This window comes from Enoplosus armatus, chromosome 9, assembly GCF_043641665.1.
Source record: "Enoplosus armatus isolate fEnoArm2 chromosome 9, fEnoArm2.hap1, whole genome shotgun sequence".
Lineage (NCBI taxonomy): Eukaryota > Metazoa > Chordata > Actinopteri > Centrarchiformes > Enoplosidae > Enoplosus > Enoplosus armatus.
The window spans coordinates 14278721-14298109 of NC_092188.1; the positions used below are offsets into that span (position 1 = coordinate 14278721).

General features: G+C 39.3%; 2 protein-coding genes across 2 annotated transcripts; one reads left to right on the plus strand and one right to left on the minus strand.

The window, feature by feature from the left end:
* The first annotated feature begins 3707 nt into the window (after positions 1-3707).
* On the plus strand, positions 3708-6441 carry LOC139290751 (myeloid cell surface antigen CD33-like). The gene is made up of 12 exons (XM_070912606.1): positions 3708-3753; positions 3881-4276; positions 4378-4674; positions 4804-4903; positions 5039-5074; positions 5181-5213; positions 5325-5384; positions 5609-5620; positions 5846-5881; positions 5964-6035; positions 6163-6190; positions 6295-6441. Exons 1-12 carry the CDS (start codon positions 3708-3710, stop codon positions 6355-6357), a joined length of 1179 nt encoding a protein of 392 aa, XP_070768707.1. The 3' UTR covers positions 6358-6441.
* Positions 6442-14853: 8412 nt separating this feature from the next.
* LOC139290293 (phospholipase A2 inhibitor and Ly6/PLAUR domain-containing protein-like) lies at positions 14854-16823 on the minus strand. The gene is made up of 5 exons (XM_070912028.1): positions 16752-16823; positions 16220-16339; positions 15991-16137; positions 15587-15697; positions 14854-15463 (listed from the first exon to the last, which is right to left on the minus strand). Exons 1-5 carry the CDS (start codon positions 16795-16797, stop codon positions 15261-15263), a joined length of 627 nt encoding a protein of 208 aa, XP_070768129.1. The 5' UTR covers positions 16798-16823; the 3' UTR covers positions 14854-15260.
* Between the last annotated feature and the right edge of the window lie 2566 nt (positions 16824-19389).

Sequence of the window (19389 nt, forward strand, 5' to 3'; positions counted from 1 at the left end):
GTTGTGTTGAAAACCACTGAAGGCGTTGATGTCAACGAATAACTTTGTAATGGAGTTAAATCCCCGCTGTTTTATTTATACAACAAATTAATCTGACATTAAAAATGTTGCCATGCCATTTACAATATATGTATTTTAACAAACTAAAAGTGAAATTATTCATTATATGATTATGTGAACTGCCTACACTCCTTTTCCTTCCCTTTCTGGCTATTCAAAGACAAAGTAAAATAAATTGGTTGATAATTTGGTTGGCAAACAATTACGATACAGTAAATAACAAAATAAACCAAAATATTCAGAATTGCCAAGCAGTACATCAGAAACTCCCAAAATAAAATATTCAGAACAAATGTGCTGAGCCCACATACTTTTGATATACACTTTAAGTAAAATTTAGGTTTATCAGAATGAATCTTACCTGAATTTTGTGGCTGATCACACCTGTTTGCGTCTGCTATCCTGGAGTTCAGTTCATAAAGACATGAACTGTAGGGGGAACAGAAAGCACCACAGGCAAAAAAAAAATAATCCCTTTTGTTTTTCTGTGTGGTGTGAGGGTGAGAGCAGCTGTATTAAAGGCAGTGGCAGTAAAGTTCATGATGCAGAAAGCCTCTTCTTTGTGGGCATATAAATGCAGTTATACCTACCTCTCCTGTGGCTGTTAGGGTTAGGGTTAGTGTCTTTCAAGAGGCTTCGATTTAGGTTTAAAGTAAAATCTCTGATGTACTGTTTTGGCTCTACTCCAGAACACTGGATTTAAAATGGACCAGTGACTCAGTTAAAGTGCTCATGTTTTAGCTTTAATGGCATTTAAGGGCAATGGTGGTTCTGGGCCGTTTACTGTAGCAAATTGGTAATCGGGGGGTCAAAGGGTACAGATGACCCCGACGCAAGGCCCGGGGGGGCCCATGCAAAGGTCTATGGTTGACCCTTAAATGGGATCAAGTACAGCAAATTACTTACTGACTTATGTCACTGACAATACAATTCATACGTATTTACATGATAAGTAAATTTGTTATCATTAAAACACATTTCAGCTTGTCATCTGATACCCCACCCCCGCTGTTATTGTGAAATGCTTACAATACAATTACAATACTTACAATACTTGTTACTGTACTGAACCTCTGTTTAGATTTTTATCATCATTTCAGTTCACAGCCATATATATATACTCAGTTCCGCACACAATTTCACCAATAACTTTGATTAATGTAGCCCTCAAGACTGAATTTGATAGATGAAGAGTAAATGTATTTGTTCACCCATGATTTGATCTCATGATTTAATGCCTTGCAGTAATTTCTTCAGTCAGTGTTTGATTTTACTTTTCTCTAATCACTCATTCATTGGAGGGGATTTTTCTCTCTCTCCTTGTTTAAAGGTAAAAGGAGGAATATAACTGTCACAGTCTAATTTTGAAATCTGTGTCCATCTGTGTCATAACAAGGCTATTGGCCAAGAGCTTATTTGAAATTGCTCAAGTTGGTTATTAGTGCTAGTGTGTGGGTGGCGGTGGTGCTGGAGTGGATGTGGATGAGGGACCCAATTTATAACATTTTTGGCTGGCCTGGAGGCAATTAAAGGTGCCCTGTGGAGTTTTCCTGTAAACAAAAACAAAGTCTGCTCTCATATGCAACAGACCACAATATGTATATGTATATATTTATTGTATAAATATGTTACTATAATATCTGAGTAACCAGGGACTTTGTCAAGAATACTTTGATGTGGGTGTGTTTTATTTAGTAGTTTGATTTTCCGGCATGCCGTGTTCGTTGCGGGATGGAGTTTTTGTTTTTGGCTTTCCCAGCAGGTGGGTTGATTTCATGTGTGTGGGATTGTTAATGATAGGTAAGATGTTTATGTAAATATGTTGCAGAATATTGATGCACTTTGAAAAAGTTGCTGTAAGCTTGTGCACTTCATCGCCATATATAAATAGTAGCATGCTAGGATTTATTTTAAGGTTACTGCAAATGACCCCAATGCACAATGTGATTAATATGTTATGTTTGTATTTGAAATGCATTTGTTAGATTGCTCTTATTTTTTTACTTCCTGTGAAACCGGAACTTTATTTTGAAAGGACACTTTGCATTTAACGAACAGAAACAAAAATGAATGGAGGAGAAAACAGTGCAGAAACGGTAAACAAGAGTACGGGTAGAGAAACAAGTGTGAAGGATAAAGGAGTCGATAGTGGCAACAAGGTATGTTAATTGCATTTATTTGTGTCTAATAATTTTAAGTTCATTTAATATGGCCTATTTGCTAACTTTCTAGTGCTAACAAAGTTTAATGTATTATTTTGTTTTCTGTTTAGCGCTTACGTTGGTCTATGAACTGCAACAACGATAAACGGCATTAGACCATCGGCACAGTCTCAGCTACAATTTCTTTGACTGGAACGCTACAGCTACAGACAACCTATAAGTGTAGCAGTTATTGATATAGTTTATTATTTTGCTTAGCTGACCCCACTAGACTTTACAGTAAATAGACTGTGCTGAATTGCAGAATAGACATGTGTGACTGTTTCTTATTATTAAGAATGTAGTTTTTGTATGTGAGATGTGGTATGAGGATGTATGAATGAACATGTTGAAAGAATTTAGTAAGAGAGGAGATTCATTCTGCTGAGCGAGGCTAAACAAACAGAAGCGAAGTAGCTCTGATTCATTTTCATAACAATACCAGGTGTCTACACATGACAGAGAGATGGATTTAGAGATGAATGACAGCGTGTCCATTTACTTTCTGTCCTCAAATTTAGGATGAAAGTCAGCGCTTTATTCATGGACATGTGTCACCGTTCTAATACTTTCTGACTGCGCTTTAAGATCACTGATACTTTAAACTATGCAATTGCATGCTCATCATGGCCACCTAATCTAATTTAGCCTGCGTTTTTTTGTATTCATATCTTTGAAAATTTAATTTCAGAATATCACACAACAGGAATGATTCAGTAGGTCCATAACTCTCATATCATGCCCATAGATGAGAGCCCACTCTCTGCTTTCTACAGCAGTAACTCTGCTGCTACTGCCTCCACACTGCTTTCCAACAGCGTGCAGTTTTTTCTGTTGCCTGTAGAGCTCATATCTTTGCCAATTTATCGGCAGTATAGCACACCACACGTCTTTCTCAAGGAGGCATTTTTAGTAGAAACAGGCAGCTCTGACCAGCTAGCAGCTTCATCATGTAAGATTCTGGTATCTCTACATTATACTTTTATTATAGTGTGAATCTAAAAAATGCTGTTTTCTTTGAATATTTCATTTTAAAGGTTTCTAGTAAATATACTGCTGGGTTCAGGAATAATGCAGCTTGGCAATAGTAGAGGACCACAGGATGTTTTCACTGTTCATCATCATTGTTTGTCTGAATGATAAGCTTGTGTGACTTTGTTAAAATAGTCATGAGAATTAATAGAAAAGATGCAATTCATATATGACAGGAATTATTTTTACTTTTGGTGAGAAAATTTAAATGATGGCTAATGTGTTGTTTCAGCTTTATGAGAACATTAACAATATCAGTATTTTCCGTATAAATAAATGGCTCTCGCATGTGAAGATTACTGTGTTGGAATTTGCAGGAAGTGGTAACAGGTAGTGCTCATGATTTTATTCTTTATTTCATTTCTTTTCATTTAAACACCACAGTGAATTGCACCAACAAAACCTCAGAGAAGTATGGACAAAGAGAGGAAGATGATGATAATCTGTCTGCTTTTGGCAGGTAATATAAATAAGTCACTCCTTTTTTTTTACCAAACTCAATCCTACGCACACCCTAGGCAATGGAAAACTCAAGAGATTTCCTAAAAGTGATTTCTTTCTTTGTCACTTCCATGTTTCCCTTTCAGCTATTAGCAGGCCTGTGTTCAGTGGAGAATGGAGGGCCAATGTTGTAAAAAACCTTGAGGCCCTGGTTACATCCTGTGTTGTGGTACCCTGTACATTCACACATCCTAAAGAAAACCTGCCCTCCTCCAGACTCAGAGGGATCTGGCATCTTTCAAAAGATCGGGAACAACGCATCTATCACGAGGATAGATCGAAAATCTTGGATAACTTTAAGGACCGCACACGGTTGCTGGGACATCTGGGTCAGAACAACTGCACCTTAGAAATCATTGAAATTAAAGATCATGACAATGGCCCTTTCTGTTTCCGGGTTGAACTAGCGCGAACAGAGACGGATAAACCCACCACTGACAAGTTCTCCTTTGTCGAAGATTGTGTCGACTTGAAAATGCTCCGTATGTCACTAACTTTTCAAGATCACAAAAAAAATATATACCGATTTTCTATGTTACAACGATTTGCCTCTTCCTTTATTTCTGCCTTTTTTCATTTACAGCTGATCCTCCGAAACCTACACTGACTCACCCAAAGACAGCCATTCAAGATCATCCCTACACTGTCACCTGTTCAGTCACACATACCTGCCCCACTCATGTGCCTAAACTCACATGGAGTAGGGGCACCGCTGACGGGATCATTGAGGTCCACAGAGAAATTTATCTTGGCAAATGGGAGGCTCAGTCCATCCTGACGTTCACTCCTGAGGAGAAGGACGACCACAGTGAGGTCACCTGCACATCACAGTTTAATGGGCAGAGGACGTCCGCTGCAACACTGACACTCTATGTAAAACGTGAGATCTTTGCACTCTGAACTTTGAGGATGTGCTTTATTTTGAAGTTTATATATTGGATGTTGTCTCCTTCCCATTTGTACAATATAAAGGGAGAATGGCTCATATTTAAAATCTGTCTGTTTGCAGGTACAGAAAACTACAACCACATTATCATTCCCTCAGTGGTGGGGATTGGCACCGCTGTGATCTTTACAGTCTTCTGCATTTTCATGGTGAAAAAATACAAGTGAGTAATGCGGTGACATTAACCGACAGAGCACAACAGAGAAGTGATAACATTTTTGCGCAAAAAATGATTTCTTTCCTTGCACATGTCCTCATTTTAACACATTTGTGTGACATCGTTTTCTTTCTGCTCAAGGAGACGCATTGCAGAGCTCCAAAGTCAGGATGGAAGGTAAAAATGTTGTAAATCAGATTCAGTTCATACAGTGCTACACTGATATCACATGATTTAAATTATTTTCCTTCATTATTGTCATGTAATTTTCTGTAATGTTTAGCATGTGGAACCGGCTGTCCAGGCTGTCTCGCAGGTGAGAAAAAATAAGTAGTTTGTGATTCTTGTTTCCTTTCTTATAGTGGAGAATTGGCAAAAAATACCGTTATCTTGTATTGATGTCTAATTTAATCTGTGAAATTTTCAGGATTCGTTCTGATGGCCCAGGACCATCTCGTTCTGATCAAAGGCAAGAGGCATTTTTAGGGTCTTCGTCTCTCCAAATGCTAAATGTAATTTTAGACACTCGTTCTGTACCTGTCTGTCCTGCAGATTTGTATAGGCTGCTGAATGGATGTCCCCACTGTAATTTGCATGTTTCTGCAGAAGTACGTTCCAGTTTTTTGTGTTCTTTCTATGCTTTATTTATATGCCTCACAGCATTTGCATAGTTTCTGTTCTTCTTTTTTTGCGCAAAAGATCTATTTGGAGCAGATTTTCAAGGTATGGCTTGAAAGACATTGATGGTTCTATGTCCGCCTCCACTAATAAGTTTCACAGTTTTTTTTTTTTTCCATCACTTGGTCATTTTCACACAATAGTTTTCACAGTTAAATAAAACAGAACCTTTGAGAACACATTTTTTTTACAATGAAACTAGTGCATTTCTGTGTTTAATAAAGTGTTCTACATTAAAATGTTACATTATATACTTTTTTTCTATCACAGAAGGCCAAAAGGGGACATGTTGGACTTCGGTCATATGTAAGTGTATTAAGCGTAAGAAAGTTTAGCATCTAATTGTTGTTTTTCCCAACCGTGTGGTGACATGAATTTTAATCCACAGTCCCAATAATGTGAACTCAAAATCCTGTGCCGACCAGAAGTTCTCCAAGCCTCGTTTCCCATCCCCCAAAAGGTACTTACTCCTCTTGAACCTGACCAGTTAATATAATATAGACATCATATTTTGTAGTACAGCCATGTCTTATGTCATTCTTTTTCTCTGTCTTCTTGTTATTGCTGTTGTTGTTAATGGGCCTCAGCCAGCCAAAATGCAGCAATTACAAAGAGGTATTATGAAATCGCCAATGATTTATTGCCAAGAATTACACTGTACACTGAAGTACACTGGCACTATCAACATCTGTGACAACAATGACCTTACTCGCCTACAGGACCTTGATGATGGTGACGATTACATGAACACTGCTGACCTGAACGTCTATGGAAACCTGTGAACATGAAGCCACATATCTAATCATGCTCATAATAATCATTTGTATTAAGCGCATCCGATGATTGCAGTTTTGTAATGCATGACTACTGTTGTAATCTCTTCTATCAAGAATAATATATCTAAGATCACAGAGAGTTTGATCATATTATTTAGGGAAAGTAAAATACATTTTTAATGTATGATATTATTCATAAAATGTATTGGTAAATGTCTGACATTATAATGACTTGTGCATAGCAGTAAGTACCCAACTTTGTTCAGCCAGTGTATTTGTTTGTTGTTAAGCATAGTGTCGCCATTGTTGGGCCTGAAATGCCATAGTGAGATTGAATTCAGAATCAGAATCTTTCCTGTGGCGCTCAGTACATTTGGGAGGGATGAGTCTCCCACTGAAGCTGCTCTTGTGCCTGACCAGTACGTCATGGAGAGGATCTGAGACATTGTCCAAAATGACCCGCAGCTTGGACAGCATCCTCCTCTCTGACACCATCGTCAGAGAGTCCAGCTCCACCCCCACAACGTCACTGGCCTTGCTAATCAGTTCATTGAGTCTGTTCGAGTCTGCCACTCTCAGCCTGCTGCCTCAGCATGCAACAGCATAGAGGATAGCACTGGCCACCACAGACTCCTAAAACATCCTCAGCATAGTCCGGCAGATGTTGAAGGACCTCAGCCGCCTCAGCAAATAGAGACGGCTCTGGCCCTTCCTGTAGAGGGCATTAGTGTTCTTCGCCCAGTCCAATTTATTGTCAATGTGAATTCCCAGGTACTTGTAATCCTCTACAATGTCCACACTGACCCCCTTGATGGAAACGGGTCATCGGCGCCTTGGTCCTCCTCAGATCCACAGTCAGCTCCTTTGTCTTTGTCACATTGAGCTGTAGATGGTTCTGCTCGCTCCATGCAACAAAGTTGTCCACAGCAGCCCTGTACTCCTCCTCATCACCCTTTCTGATACATCCAACTATTGCTGAGTCATCAGAGAACTTCTGAAGATGGCAGGTCTCAGTGCAGTAGCTGAAGTCCGTAATGTAGATGGTGAAGAGGAAGGGAGAGAGGACAGTCCCCTGCGGGGCCCCGGTGTTGCTGACCACTCTGTCTGACACACAGTGTTGTAAGCTGCCAGTCAGGTAGTTGACAGTCCAGGACACGAGGGGGGGCATCCACCTGCATCTCCGTCAGCTTCTCACCCAGTAGAGCCGGACGGATGGTGTTGAACGCACTGGAGAAGTCAAAAAACATGACTCACGGTGCTCGCCGGCTTATCCAGGTGGGCGTAGACGTGGTTGAGCAGGTAGATGATGGCATCCTCAACTCCAAGTCGGGGCTGGTAGGCGAACTGAAGGGGGTCCAAGTGTGGCTTGACCATAGGCCGGAGCTGCTCCAGGACGAGTCTCTCCAGGGTCTTCATGATGTGGGAGGTCAGTGCCACGGGTCTGTGGTCCTTGGAGCCACTTGGACGTGGCGTCTTTGGCACAGGAACGAGGCAGGACGTCTTCCACAGCACGGGGACCCTCTGAAGACTCAGGCTCATGTTGAAGAAATGTTGAAGTACTCCACATATCTGGGGGGCACAGGCTTTAAGCATAGTCATTGGCAAAATTGAGTAAACAGATCTGGGAGACACAGAGAAACGATATAACTGTACAGATGGTAAACCAAAGACATGATTTACAGTAAAGACCTATGTACTGGGAAAAATTATTTTTCTGTATCTGTATTTAAAATGTTTTTGGTCTATTAGCAATATATTAGAGCCCAGTTTGATTTGAAGGTAAATTAATCTTACTTTAGATTTGAAGTCTTTTAAGAATCATTTAGTTTTTACACAGTCTGATGTCCATTATCCGTCACAGCTAACAGGATCTTTGCCTTCCTTGTGGTTGGTGCAATTTACCTCCGCCCACATTTTAGGGGGAGGTTTCTTAAAATCATGAGCAGCTAGGGACTTTTGTTAAAGGTACAAAATCTCTTCATAAACTTTAAGCTCCAGAGATAAGTCATTCTGATCTTTAAGAAATGCATACAAAAGAACCTTTCTATTTTCCTGCATTTCACAACTTAGGTTAGTATTAGTTTATGTGCGGAAATACAGAATTTGAAATTAATTTATGATATCATGACTTCTTCAAAATAAGTTGGAGCACAGATTTAGGGTTTTATTAGAAATCTGGGACAGTTAAGACCTTATTTAAGTACAGGAAACAGCTCCTGCTTGTTGCATAAATATCTGTCTCTGTTTGACAAAAGAATTCTGATTCCCGTGGGGGAAAAAATACATTAAAAAAATATATATTACAACAGCATGCAAAATAATACTTCTTCAGGCTAGTAAATCATCTTGCTTCATTTTGCTTGTTACCATTAGTCTGTCTCAGGAGATTTATTGAGTCAATGTTTTTCTTTAAAGAAAAGTCTGCAAAAAAACATACTGCAGGTTTTGTTTTGAACAGCTTTCAGGTTGTGTTTTCTATCTATGACATGTATCTCATCATGAAATGTATTTATTTTATGAATTCGTCATCTGCAACTCTTTGTCATTGCTGCCTATTTTTGCCAGTGTTTTTAAAACCCTGTTTAATTGAAAAAATAAATACTTTAAAGGTTGGATGTGACATTTTTTCAGTACATGTACACTATGTCACAGACTGGTTTTAAGTTTCAATGCCTAATCAAGATTTCATATATATTCAGGTGTGGTACCATTAACAGGATGTCTGGATTTAGCCATTTCCTCCTGAGCCTCTGCATTCTAGGTACTGCAGTTTTGTACTATTCACTTTTTGTTAAACACTGATGTAATCTTTAAATTTTTTCACATTTCTTTTTGAATATTGGTCCTCTTGCAGGATACATTTTCTGTATTTCCAGGGCTTGGCGTGTGCAGATGCCCAGCAATATCAAAGGATTGGTGAATTCCTGCCTTGTCATCCCTTGAAGTTTTGACTACCATCAGTATCCACCTGCCAGACCAGATCATGTGGTTTGGTACCAGTATGTGAGACATGGATATCCTTTAGTATATGACAACTGGAACCCAAATAAAGTCATTGGCATATTTAAAGGAAGAACACATGCATTTACTTCTAAATACCAGAAGACATGCAGTCTTCAAATCTACCCAGTGAAGTGGTCTGACCACAGACAGAGGATTTACCCCTGGGTAGATCCAGACAATGTTGGGAGAAGCACCTACCGATTCTTTGATACGACTGTAATAATTGAAGTAGTAGGTAAGTTATCATGGTGAGCTTGAAAAAAAGATACATTTTTACATGGATGTCTATTAATTTTTCCTCAATAATTCCTTTGTAAAGGCACTGCAGAGAAACCGGATATCGTGATCTCTGGAAACATGAAGATTGGACAGTCTGTGACAGTGCAATGCACTGTTTATCCCACCTGTCCCACTAAAGCACCCACTCTGACACTCAACATCCCAACACAAAACCGCCGTGTAACTCATAGCTCCTTGTCTGATGGCACATCCAAAACTACCTTGACGGCCACATTGAACATAGAGAAAGACCACCAAACTGTGGAGTGCCTCGTCCGACACACTGGTGGTCTCACTGCAACAGCCTCTAAAACCTTAAATGCAGAATGTACGTGATGGATACGCAAGAATAAAACCAGTTTTCCTTTTATGATGACCTAGAAATTTTAACATTTACCATTTGAATTTCAGGTTCTGTTTCACTCTTGACTATCTGGCCTACATCAGACGAATTTCTTGAGGGACAAGCAAGCAAAGTCTCCTGCACTGCCTCATATACATGCCCAAAACACATACCAACTCTCACATGGAACTACGGTGGCATGCCAGCCTCCACTGATACCACGAAGAGTGGAAATGCTCAGTGGAGGACTGTCTCCACACTGACATTCACAGCATCAGCTAACGACCATGGAAGATCTCTGACATGCTATGCACGATTCGCTGGGGGTCAGAGGCAGGATGTGAGCATCACCCTACGGGTAAAGAGTGAGTAAACATGACAAGTAAACCTTCCTGGCCTATAGCCTTTATCGCAGTCATATGCCAGAATGACTTCAATAAAATGTATTTTACTCGTCACATTTTGCCAGCCCTCTGTTAGTGCTGCAGTGTCTATTCTTGTTTATTCTTGTTCCTATTTTTGTACTCTCTTAAAATGAACAAATACTTAGAAAGTGTTGTGAAAAATTAAACTGTCTTGTAACAGTGCTGGCTTGTTCCCATAGGAAAAAAATATATAGTTTTGTTACACGGAATTATGTTTATTTTCTATTACAAAAAGGATAATATCGCAGTGTTGTGGTTAGCACTGTCGTACGGGAGGTAGAGCAGGGCTGAGGGTTCGAGCCCTGGTTTCGTCCGTTATGTCCAAGTGTCCTTGAGCAAGACACTGAACCCTAAGACCAGCACCTTGCATGGCAGTTCGGTCGCCATCGGTGTGTAAATGTGTGAGTGAATTGGTGAATGAGACTTTGGGAAGCGTGACGGTTGAAAAGCGCTATATAAGTGAGATGATTTAATTAGTTTCACTGCCCCCACATGGCCAAAACAGTGATCAGTTATTGCAGATTTAAGGCCTTAACCTGTGATGTGGTGTCTCAAGTAGACATTGCTTCTTTTTAAACGGTCACAAGCCAGAAAGGTTGTGATCTACTTGTTTAAAAATTCAGCAACTTTGCTTCAAATGCTTCCTGTTTTTACAGGAAATATGCTCTCTCGCGGTTGGTCCTTCACCACCCCTGGCAGCATCACAGGCATGAGAGGCTCATGTATCATCATTCCTTGCAGATTCACCTACAGCGCCTCCCAGCCGGCTGGCCTGCGGGTTATATGGTACTTGTTCCAGAGCAATGGCTACCCACCTGTATTTGACCAAAGACAAACAAATATGGTTATTAGTAAGTATAGCGGGATAACCAGCTTGATTGGATCTGTGGGGGAAAGGAATTGTAGTCTTAAGATTGAGAGGCTGGAAATGTCGCACAACCAAGACAGACTTTACCCATGGGTAGACGTGAATCCTATTACTTCCTTCCACACCTTGGGTTACTCATTTTATGAAAAAACCTCTCAACTTATTGTTTCAGGTAAGCATCTGGATACATTCATTCCCCCTTTTTAGTCAATTTAACCCAAATTCCAAAAAATGCAGTTCACCAAATGACGATTCTTGCTTTGATTTTACAGACCAAGCACAGGAACCGCAGCTTAGCATTATTGGTATCCCCAGGGTGGGAGAGCAGAGCAGAGTGTCCTGCAATGTGCACCATACATGTATCTCCGCTCCCCCCACCCTGACTCTAAATGGTATACCTGGAGCAGACCGCAGTATTGACACTCTAGTGTCTGATGGGATTTGGGAGAGGACAGTAGAGCGTAATTGGACTGTAAAAGAGGAAGACCAGAGTGTGCAAGTGCACTGTCAGCTACCGTGGTGGTCAGACAGCCACAAGAGAGCTTAAGCTGAATGTTGAATGTGAGTACAATGTGAGTCCATGTGCTATTTGAATTAAAATGAAAATGCCCCTGTTTAAGCCTCACTGTCACATTTCTGCTCAGGTCCGTACGAAGAAATCACAATGATTGAGAAGTCAGTTGAGGCAACGGAGGGTGTGGCAAAGAGTGTCATTTGTTCTGTTTCCTACAAGTGCAAGAGAAATACACCAACCATCGAGTGGAACTACAAAGACATGCAGAGTTCGTTACACACCAAAAAGATCTCCAGCGATACCTATAGCGCACTGTCAAATCTAACCTTTATTGGCTCTCTTGGGGATGACAGTAAATCTTTGACCTGCACTGCTCAGGTTTTTACTGGGGAGACCTCAGACTCTGCAACCATGCAAACATGCAAATGATGGGTGGCAAAATGAGAGGAAACCCAAGCAGGTGTTCTTCAGTGCTGTTGGCTTTAGATTTGACCACTTAAGCTTTCTGTCTAACAGTTTGATATTTATCTGACGTCATTCATATAGGAAGTCATTCTGGAGGTTACCATTTTCAACCTTCTGTTTTATGAATAAATTGTAGCACGGGAAGAAATACCATACCATACATCATTTGAAAATATCTATGAATATAAATAAAACATTTATTACCCTTGCAGACACCAAGGCAACACTGCGAACCTCAGTGTTGGCTATTTGTAAGTGTTAATCAATGTTCCTCTACTACATCACACGGCCGTAAAAGTATGCACAGACAAAAACTGATATGGTGTGATTCCCTCCTCCTTCTATAGAAACAACACTGTAAACTGTGACACTCAAATCTCCAAACAACGTTTTCCATCCCCGAAGAAGTGAGTTTTACCGACACAGCTGTTCCTTACTCTTTTGATTGATCCCTTTCCTTTTATATTTCTGTTTGATCTAGTAACCGGAGACATCCTCACTCTGTCAGGCCAGAGGTTAGTAGTGCTGTGGTGAGTGGTAATGCCCAAATCACATGTGAATTTGCTGTAGTAAACTTTCATCAAAATGTTCTGTATTCTACAGTGTAATGAGTAATAACCAAATGTATTCATTCACATCAAATGTAGTCATATCTAATGTTGAGGTTTGCATGAGTGAAGAAAACTATGTGTGTTGAGACAAAGGCAACTAGATTCCGCCTCTCGTCCAAAACGCTTATTCAGTTCTGAATGAAGGTGCAAGTATAATTCTACTGAGCTTGTTGGATGGTCAAACAACAGCCCCACCAAATCAGCTGCAGTGATCAATCACTAAACAGATTCCAACACCTTCTGCATAGGATACACGTGTTTCCTCATTCCAAGCTCTTCTTCTCTGATGCATTTAAAGGATTAGATCACCCTCCGTATGGCGGACCAGGTTTTGGGTTATGTGCCAGAGGGTGGAGGAGAGAGGATGCGAGGAAGCATAATTTTAATGGAAAGCACCCAGGATTCACCATAGCAACATCCCAACTACTTGACTCAACAGCAACAAAACTAAAGATGCTTTATGGTGTTGCTCATCAAATCCCAAAGTCAGAAATGACATTCCTGCCACTAAGTTGCAGGTTGTCCGGTCTTCCAGGAAACCATGTCTTTTTTTGTTTGTTTTTTGAAACATAAATTAAAAAGTTGAAGAGAACAACTTAACTTAACAAATGTAATTGAATCCAATTTTCCTCAAATTATGTTGCAGGATTACCATGGCAACATTTGAGTTCTTCAAGACCTCTCAGAAACATCACTTCCAGAACCATGTTGCTATAATTATTTTACATTCATACACCCATTGTGCAGTGCATGTATGTTTGTGTGTGGTGAGAAGTGATGTTGGTCATGCGTTGAAACTTTATTTACTTAATTTAAAGATTGTATAATGACATAATCGGCTGTCACTTCACTAAATTTGTGCACCTGTTAAATAAATGTAATAAATATGCTTTCCTCTCATTTTGCCTCAGTTGTTTGTTTGGTTTGGTGCATACATACAGTACAAACTCCAAAGTGATTTGATTTATTTTCTTCTAAACACTTGAGAGGGAAGTATTTGTTGTCTGTACTATATCTAATCTATACTACTATAACATCAGATTTCAAGGCTTCAGGAAAAGTTTTTTTTACACACACTATCACATTATGAGGGCTGATTTTTAGTCTCATACTAGGAGATCTCACACATTTGTTCTTAATTGTGAGTAGTGAATGTATTATGAACTAACCATAGCACATTAGTCACTACTGAAAACAAAACATGCATGCATTCAAATAAAGCATGAAATAATCATGTGTTAGTGTTACCAAAGGGTTCTAGCAATGGAGAACTTCCCTTCAATTTTTAAAAATGTAATCTGACCATCCTTACAAACATGTTTATAATCACATTTGGTCTTTAAATTAAGCTTTCTTGTATTCAGCTACATTCAAAGAATCCCCAGACACAAGTCCTAATTTCCAATTATATTCATTGTTTTTCATGTGTTTTCGTGCTGTCTGACCAAGTGGCAAACAGAATTCTCTGAAAAGCTGTAAGCTCTAAACTGCCTGTAATAAAAACTTTGTCCACTAGATGGGGTTACACTGTTGATAGTAGTTTCTCACAAAAGGCCCCTCTACTCTTCACATTTCCTGCCAGTTATGCATGACTAAACAAATACAGTTAAAGATAGGGACAAACGGTTAAGGGTGATCTAGACTCTGGGGATAGACATCAACAACTAATAACTATTAATGAAGGCAGTGATGGAATGAAAGTATACTCAAGTACTGTACTTAAGTACAATTTTGATTGAAATTATGCTACTTTATACTTCTACTCACTACATTTTGGAGGTAAGATATTGTGAAATATTGTACTTTTTCCTCCACTACATTTATTTGACAACATAGTTACTTTGCAGATTCAGATTATTAATACAAAATATGAATCACCTAAAATAAACTCAGAATTCTGACTTTAAACTCAAATACATTTCTCACACGTGGCCCTAATCCTCTTCTGTAGAGAAGGGATTAAGAGCACAAAAACACACAAATAGACTCAGAAGAGAAAGAAATGTATTTATTTTGCTTTTCATCAGTAACATTAAAATATTTCTGATAATTCCAATTAAAAGTAGGTTTCAGGTTGATAATAGCAAAAAAAGTGTTTTTTTTACATTCTCCATGTTTTACTTCAGAAAACCCCCCCAGATAGAGCTGTTGTTGACAACTATTCTACGCAAGACAGTCTACTATCCTTATAAGATACATGCAAAAAAGAAACTAAGCAGGTTAAAAACTTTATGAGGCAGGAGACAAAGGGAAATCATAACTTTACTAGCTGTTATTTTTATGCTAAATTTTCTACTTTCTCACTTATCGGTTGAAAGGATAAAGAAAGGAGTGGGAGCACTATGAAGGCAATGCGGAGATGGGAAGAAACACTGAGCCGCGATGCTGCCGTCTCCACCAGTTAAGAGAACATGACTGTAGAGACCAGCGGTGCCACCAGGAGCAGAAGGCCAGCGCTTGTGCCTCTGGCGCTGTTGCAGAAGTCACCCTGACAGCAGGTAGTTGTTCCTGGAATGGCTCCTGAAATCTTTGCATTTTCCGTATTTGAGCAAATCTGCTCTGTGGCACAGCCCTTCTTGGTCTTCTTTTCACCACCCATATCCACTGAGAGAATGAAAATAATGTTAGTGTGAGAGCTTTAAGTTTTAATACATCTACTAGAATCACTAAACATCCCTCTGAGCTGAGGAAATATGTGGAACAGAGTTAGATGTTTAGGCCTGTTACCTGTTGTTGAGATGCAGTGGTTCTCTTTCCCCTGGCAGTTAATAGTTGCAGTGCACTTGTGACCATCACAGCGGAAGCACTTTTTACCATTGGGACTGGAATGACTGGGCTCTGTAACATAGAACATATATTGTTCATATTGTTTGAGGAGGTAGAGGGGGATGGATTGGCATCATCAATCCATAATACCTACATTCACAATGTCGACATGGCACAAGACAATTATTAGAGTGTATTTTTACATATATGTGTTATTTTGATGTCTGAAACATAACAGATGCAACCAACACTAACTTTTAAGGCAGGCATGGGAGGAGAACAGTTTTCAAAATGTAAAATGTTCATCAAAAAAAGCTTTCAGTGCAAACACACATAAATACCAACAGACAACGTAAGTAAGTTACCAGAGGCATATTCGGTGTTGCAGAGCTCGGAGGTGCAACACTCGCTGTTAATTACGGTTCTGGTGAGTCCAAAGTTGACTGAGCCCTCAACACACTGTTCAGCCAAAGCACAAGTTTTCATGTTGACATCAGCAAGTTTTGAACCACCTGCAACAAAAGAGGAACCTTTGTGAACTGGGCAATGCAACACAGTTTTACAGTAAGAACAATGCACCACAAAATACCATACCTGCATATGAAGTGATTCTCATTGCACGACATTGATGACTCCGTAAAGGGCATGTTTTTGCTATTTCCGTGCAGGTTCCTGTGTTTCCCGGTACACAGTGGTAACATTTCAGGGTGTAGGCTGACAAAACACAAAACTCAGATGAGTAAAAAAAAAAAAAAAAAGTCTCTTTTTTTACAACATGTGGACAAAATCATTTTAACAACTTAACCCTGAAGTAAATGAATCAGGATTATAAGCACAGCTACAAAAATACAGTGGTTGTCAGGTGCAGATCTGACGTGTTTTGTTTTTTTATTAACAGAATAAAAGAGGCCAAATCATCTGTGCATAAACTACATGTTTAACCCGTAACCCTAACCAACAGAAAAATAACATGTAGGATGTGGACATACTGTTATTTGGCATGTGACCTTAAATGACCCATGTCTGTAGCATGTGCAAAGGCAAATATGGTATAGAAAATTACAATCCTTCTTTTATTAAAAATTAAACAGTTAGAAAAAATAGATAAGAGATAACAAACACTTGCCTGTTGGGAGAAGCACAATCCCAACGATCAGCGTAAGGAGATGCATCTTGTCTGGATACAACTGAGTTTTAGTTTGATCTGTTACGGCAATAAGAAGCTCTCCTGAGAAGGAGTTGTCTTCATCCTCAGACCACTCCTTCATTCCTCCTCCAATAGAGACTAAATGTGAAACTTAGAAAAGCCTTGTAAATTTACTGGAAACTGAATTGATGTTTTTGTTTTATTTTCTTTGTTTAGTTTTTTGGGGTTTTTTAATTGACACATTTTTGGCAGTTCTTAACAGTAGTGCAATACCTACTGTGAGGTGTCTTATAGCTATAAGAGCTACAGCACAGAGACAGACATATAAAATATACATATATACACACATAGGTACATACATAATAAGACAGACTTACTGCAGGACCAATAAAATACAAAATGAAAGACTTTCACGCTGTTTTTACATGCAGTATATTCACACACTGAGGAAAACATATCTCATGCTGAACAGCCAGGATCCACCCAGTGTGATTAACTTATACACTTTATTTCAGCCTTCTGGATGCCCACACACAAAGATAAGAGCAGCCGCCACACATCAGTGCATGATGAATGTTTCCATGGCTGTGCAACGCAAGTAACTGTCCCTCTGCAATCATCATCATATCAATAGATAGATAGATAGATAGATAGATAGATAGATAGATAGATAGATAGATAGATAGATAGATAGATAGATAGATAGATAGATAGATAGATGGTCTTCTCTTTAATATTTTGGCAGTCTAAAAATTGGAGGCCTAAATGTTTTCTGAAGCATCTTATCAGTCGATTGCAGCATTTTTGAAGCATTTTCAATTTTTTTATCAAGTGACTGCACGATGGCAGATACTGACTGTGTTTTCCACTCACGGAGGAGTGACTTTGGCGACTTCCTTGCTAACATGTGCCCAGAGCACATTTCACAGTCTGGCTCTCTGTCTCTCCCCCCAACACATTTCTAATTCCCCAGGTCCCTTCATTGCCATTTTTCTTCTGCCTCACCCATCTTCACACCTGTTCCCTGTTCCCTGTTCCCTCATCTCCTCTACAATTGCCCGGCCTTCCCAGCCCACCTCTTCACCTGTTTCCACTTTCCCTCTACATGCGTACAGTCTCACTTTGTCCTGGTTGCTATCTTGCCTTGTGATTTTTGTCATCAAGCTTCTGTAACCCGAACCTTATCCTGGGCCTGAACCTACCTGCCTGCCTGTCTGCCTACATGTACCTGCCTGTAAGTTATTTTGGTCATTAAACCACTGACATCATCCTGCCATTTCGACTGTCTGCATCTGGATCCTTCCCTTTTTGTCACTGTCCCGCACAACATTTGATTGTCAAACTTTGAAGATGTAAATTATGATTATTTGAGGTAGGTCAACATGGTTAACATCACCCATTCTGGCAAATGCTTACTTCATTGGTATTATTGAAGGATTAGAACACCCTGTTTACGGCTGACCGGTTTTTGGGTCATGGGCCAGAGGGTGGAGGAGAGAGGATGCAAGAAAGCATAATTTAATGGAAAGCACTCAGAATTCTTCATAAAACATCTAAAGTACTTGCCTCTGTAGAAATAAAACTAAAAATGCTTTAAGGTGGTGCTCATTAAATGGTAAACTTGGAAATGTTCATGTTCAATACCAATAAGTTGCCCTCAAACTGCCAACAAAGTGGGACATACTGTATGAATGTACTAGAGGTAAATTAAACTATCTTTACACTTCTAGTGGGGCTGTTTCACCTAAACACATGATGGACTGCCAGACAATGTTCAAAGTAAATGGTGCATAAGTATTCCTGCCATAAGAAACTAATTATGACTGGCTTCCATTGTGTGTTGATGTTTGTTTCCTGACTTTGTGGCTTGACAAGGTCTTCCACAAAACCATGTTTTTTTTGTGAAACAAAAACTAGAAAGCTGCAGAGAACAACTTGAGATTGTAATTTAATCAAATTTTCCTCAAATTAGTTGCAGGATTACCAAGTGTATGTAAACGTTTGAGTTTTTCAAGACCTCTCAGAAACATCAACATGCTTCCAAAACCATGTTGCTGTAATTATTTTACATTCATACACACCATTATGCAGTACATGTATGTTTGTGTGTGGAAGGAAGTGGTGTTGGTCATGCATTTAAACTTTATTTACTTAAATTAAAGATTGTATAATGACATTATCAGCTGTCGCTTTACTGAATTTGTGCACCTGTTAAACACAAATGTGCTTTTATCTCATTTTCACCTCGTGGTTTGGATACATACATACATGCATATATACATACATACATATTTATAACCTTAACCAATCAACAACCAGGATACAATATTGAAATTGCATTGGTCCAATGATAATTTCCAAATTTCATCTTCAATTCTCTACCATTGTACTGAATGAGTGTGATGAGAAAATTAATTATAACGTGCAAATTGTGAACTACTTTAAGACACATCTAGCTACACAGCAAGCTACTTGCGTTAGCAATGAAACAGTTAGCTTGTTGTAGCAGCCCCAGAAAACGCTGAGATTACATTTTTAAAAATGTAATCTGACCATCCTTACAAAAATGTATATTATCATATTTGGTCTTTAAATTAAACGTTTTCTTGTATTCAGC